The 2,938-nt window shown below is 56.9% G+C and overlaps 1 protein-coding gene across 1 annotated transcript; it reads right to left on the reverse strand.

Annotated features, from left to right (window-relative positions):
- Nucleotides 1-106: 106 nt before the first annotated feature.
- DNASE2 (deoxyribonuclease 2, lysosomal) lies at nt 107-2,647 on the reverse strand. The gene is given in 7 exon segments (XM_079772431.1): nt 107-480; nt 483-815; nt 1,205-1,402; nt 1,493-1,654; nt 1,962-2,040; nt 2,134-2,290; nt 2,409-2,647. Coding segments are annotated over 7 exon segments (1,146 nt in total). The 5' UTR covers nt 2,504-2,647; the 3' UTR covers nt 107-358.
- Nucleotides 2,648-2,938: the final 291 nt, after the last annotated feature.

A 2,938-nucleotide genomic window follows, 5' to 3' on the forward strand; every position in this document is an offset into this window, starting at 1 on the left:
CCGCTGTTCGGAGTCCCAGTGCCCACCTGAAGAAAAAGTTAACAGCCCCATCTACCACTTTCCTTCTATTCCTCACAACTTTTTTTAAAAAATATATTTTATTGATTTTTTTTTAGAGAGGAAGGGAGAGGGATAGAGAGTTAGAAGCATTGATAGATGAGAGAGAAACATCAATCAGCTGCCTCCTGCACACCCCCTACTGGGGATGTGCCCGCAACCAAGGTACATGCCCTTGACCGGAATAGAACCCAGGACCCTTCAGCCCGCAGGCTGACGCTCTGTCCACTGAGCCAAACCGGTTAGGGCTCCTCACAACTTTTGAGTCAAGTGTTCCCATTTTGCAGATGAGTAGACTGAGTCACAGGTTAAGGCACACAGTTAAGGTCACACAATAAGGGACTGAACTGGGATTTAAACTGAAGTCCCAACTGGCTCCTATACGCTCTGCTGGGCTTTCTGGAGACAAGGCGCTGCTCTTCTCTCACAGGGTTTCCAGGCCTTCACCAGAGGCTGGAAGGCTTTCCAGAAGGCAGGCAGCTGGGTACACAGTGTGCCCCCACCTCGGTGCTCCTCTCCACAGTTCCGATTCATGTCACCCACACAGGCCCAGGGCCCTTCTGGGGCTACACACCACTTGGAGTGGTCCTCCGTGGTATTGAACGTGGGCCCCGCGGGTCCAGGGAAGGCTATCTGGGTCACATCGAGCACTTGCTGGGCCCCGGAGCAGTTGGAGGGCAGGATGCCAGGAGAGTGTTGCCAGAACTGGACCTGCAGATTGCTTCCAAGAGCTTCTGCCAACCAGCCAGAGTATAGGTCTGCAGAGGATGGAGAGAGGGCATGGACAGGGTCAGGGTCACTGCTAGGGAATCCCTAGGCTACTGGCCCTCTCTGAGCTCAGTTTCCTTGGTTGTCAATTCCTGGCTAAGGGCTCTTACTAAACACTATATTCATTACTTCATTCACAACAACCCTTTACAGTAGATATTAGTACCCCCATTTTTCCAGATGGGTAAAATGAGAGTCCGGTTAAATAATGTGCCCCACAACCAGTGGTTGAGCCCAGGCCTGTTGGTCGTGTATCTCTCCTGTGTTCATGGCTCCCAAAGAGTTCTAGCTCCTACCTCCAACTTGCTCTCAGCCATGGGCACACCCGACACCACCTCTGCAGAGAAAGAGTTCTTCAACCCACCACCTCAGGGCTCACCATCTCCAAATTTTCCAAATTTGGCAAAGCTCTGGAAGGTGGCCCCTGCCTTTGATGTGAGTGTCACACTGCTGTTCCAGGGTCTGTTGAGAACATGGTGGCCCTTGGCCACCTCCCCCAGGCCAGGTAATTTTTCGAGGAAGACCCCTTCCACCTGGTAGTCATACACACTGGGGTAGGTGTAGCTCAGCTGTCTGCCTGGAAGGCAAGGCGGGGAGAAAATTAGGGACTGTTCCACATTCTGGTCTGGAAACCAGGCAATCGCCCTGCTTCCTTGTCCCCACTCACCAATCTTTGAGAATTGGTCGAACGGAAAAGACACACAGAGGAGGGTCTGCCCATATCTGTGGGCGTGAGGAGGCCATCGGTATGCGGCGTGTGAAGGGGGAGGGAACCCTGGAACGCTGTGGATCAGCCAGAAGCCCTCTTCTTTGTCCAGAAGCAGCACACCTGAACCAAAAGACAGGACCACGGGAACTGCTCCAGGTCTCCCAACAAGCACCGGTGCAGCCAGGAACAGCCTCAGTTTGCAGGGAGCCTGGAGGGGGTGTGGGCAGTCTCTGGACCACTGCCCAACTCTTTCCGCAGCCCACTGTTGTCACAGTCCAGAGAAAGACAGCATTGACCTAGGAAAACCTGTTACCCTGCCCCTGTGTCCTAAAGGAGCCCCCTCCCGCCCCTGCAGGTCAGGAGTTAGCTTGGGAAAATGCATAAGGAAGCCAGAGCCCTTCTCCAGCCCCCCCAATCTGGGCCTCACCCTTCGTGTGCCCTCGGTTGGTAGAGTTCTGAATCCCGTTGCTATTAGGTGGCTGGTCATTGTAAAGTAGGAAGGCAAGCTGGGGGAGATGGATGGGGCGACATGAAGTTTTCCTCCAGGCCGGGCCCCCCTAGAGTCCCACCTGGGTTCTGCCGGCACCCCGCCCCTTCACCTGGCTGGTCTGGCTGGTGTTCTGGTACAGCGGCAGCAGGCTGCGGCCTACGGCTCCCTTGAGGTTGTCGATGGTCACCGTACCGTCGCGCCAGCCCCCCGAGTCCGCATCCAAGTACTTATACCTGGTATTGGCCGGCAGCTTGTAGACGACGAACCTGGAGGTTGGGAAAAGGACAGAAACGGAGGAAGGGGAAGAGGACAAGCCCCAGGCTTCACCCAGGGTTAGCAATCTGCAGTCCGGCCCGGGGGGCACGGTCGGAGCCCCGCACTCACCAGTCCACGGGCTGCCCCGAGTCCCCGTAGCAGGTCAGGGTCCCTGCTGGGACCCATAGCAGCGCGCCCAGGAGCAGCAGGCTCAGAGTGGCCATGGGGCTGGAGTCGGGAAATCTGTGTGGGGACCCCGAGGCGCCGGATCACGAGTTGCACCAGGCCGGGTCCTTGGTGACTTTCATTTCCCCAAACCCTCCGGAGAAGCCAGGGCGGAACCTCACGGGAAGAAACCCCGCCCCTGAGATGAGAAGCAGAGATTTGAAGAGGCGGGCCTTGTTCCCTGGGGGCGGGGCTTCCTTTGGGGCGGTCACTCCGCTAAGATCCGGTCCTCATCCAGCCAGCCTACGGCCGCCTCCGATTTCCATTGGATGCGGCCCTTGGTAGGCTCCACCCCCTGACTTGGCCCAGACCACGCCCTTTGATGGCCGAGTGGTTTAGCGACTCTACTCCCGGCCAATCAGCGCTCACGTTCTTCCGCTGGGCCCCGCTTCTGTCTCTAGATTCTTGTTTATCCCAATCCACGCTCCCGCCAG

Source organism: Cnephaeus nilssonii, assembly GCF_951640355.1.
Source record: "Cnephaeus nilssonii genome assembly, chromosome: 5".
NCBI classification, from domain to species: domain Eukaryota; kingdom Metazoa; phylum Chordata; class Mammalia; order Chiroptera; family Vespertilionidae; genus Cnephaeus; species Cnephaeus nilssonii.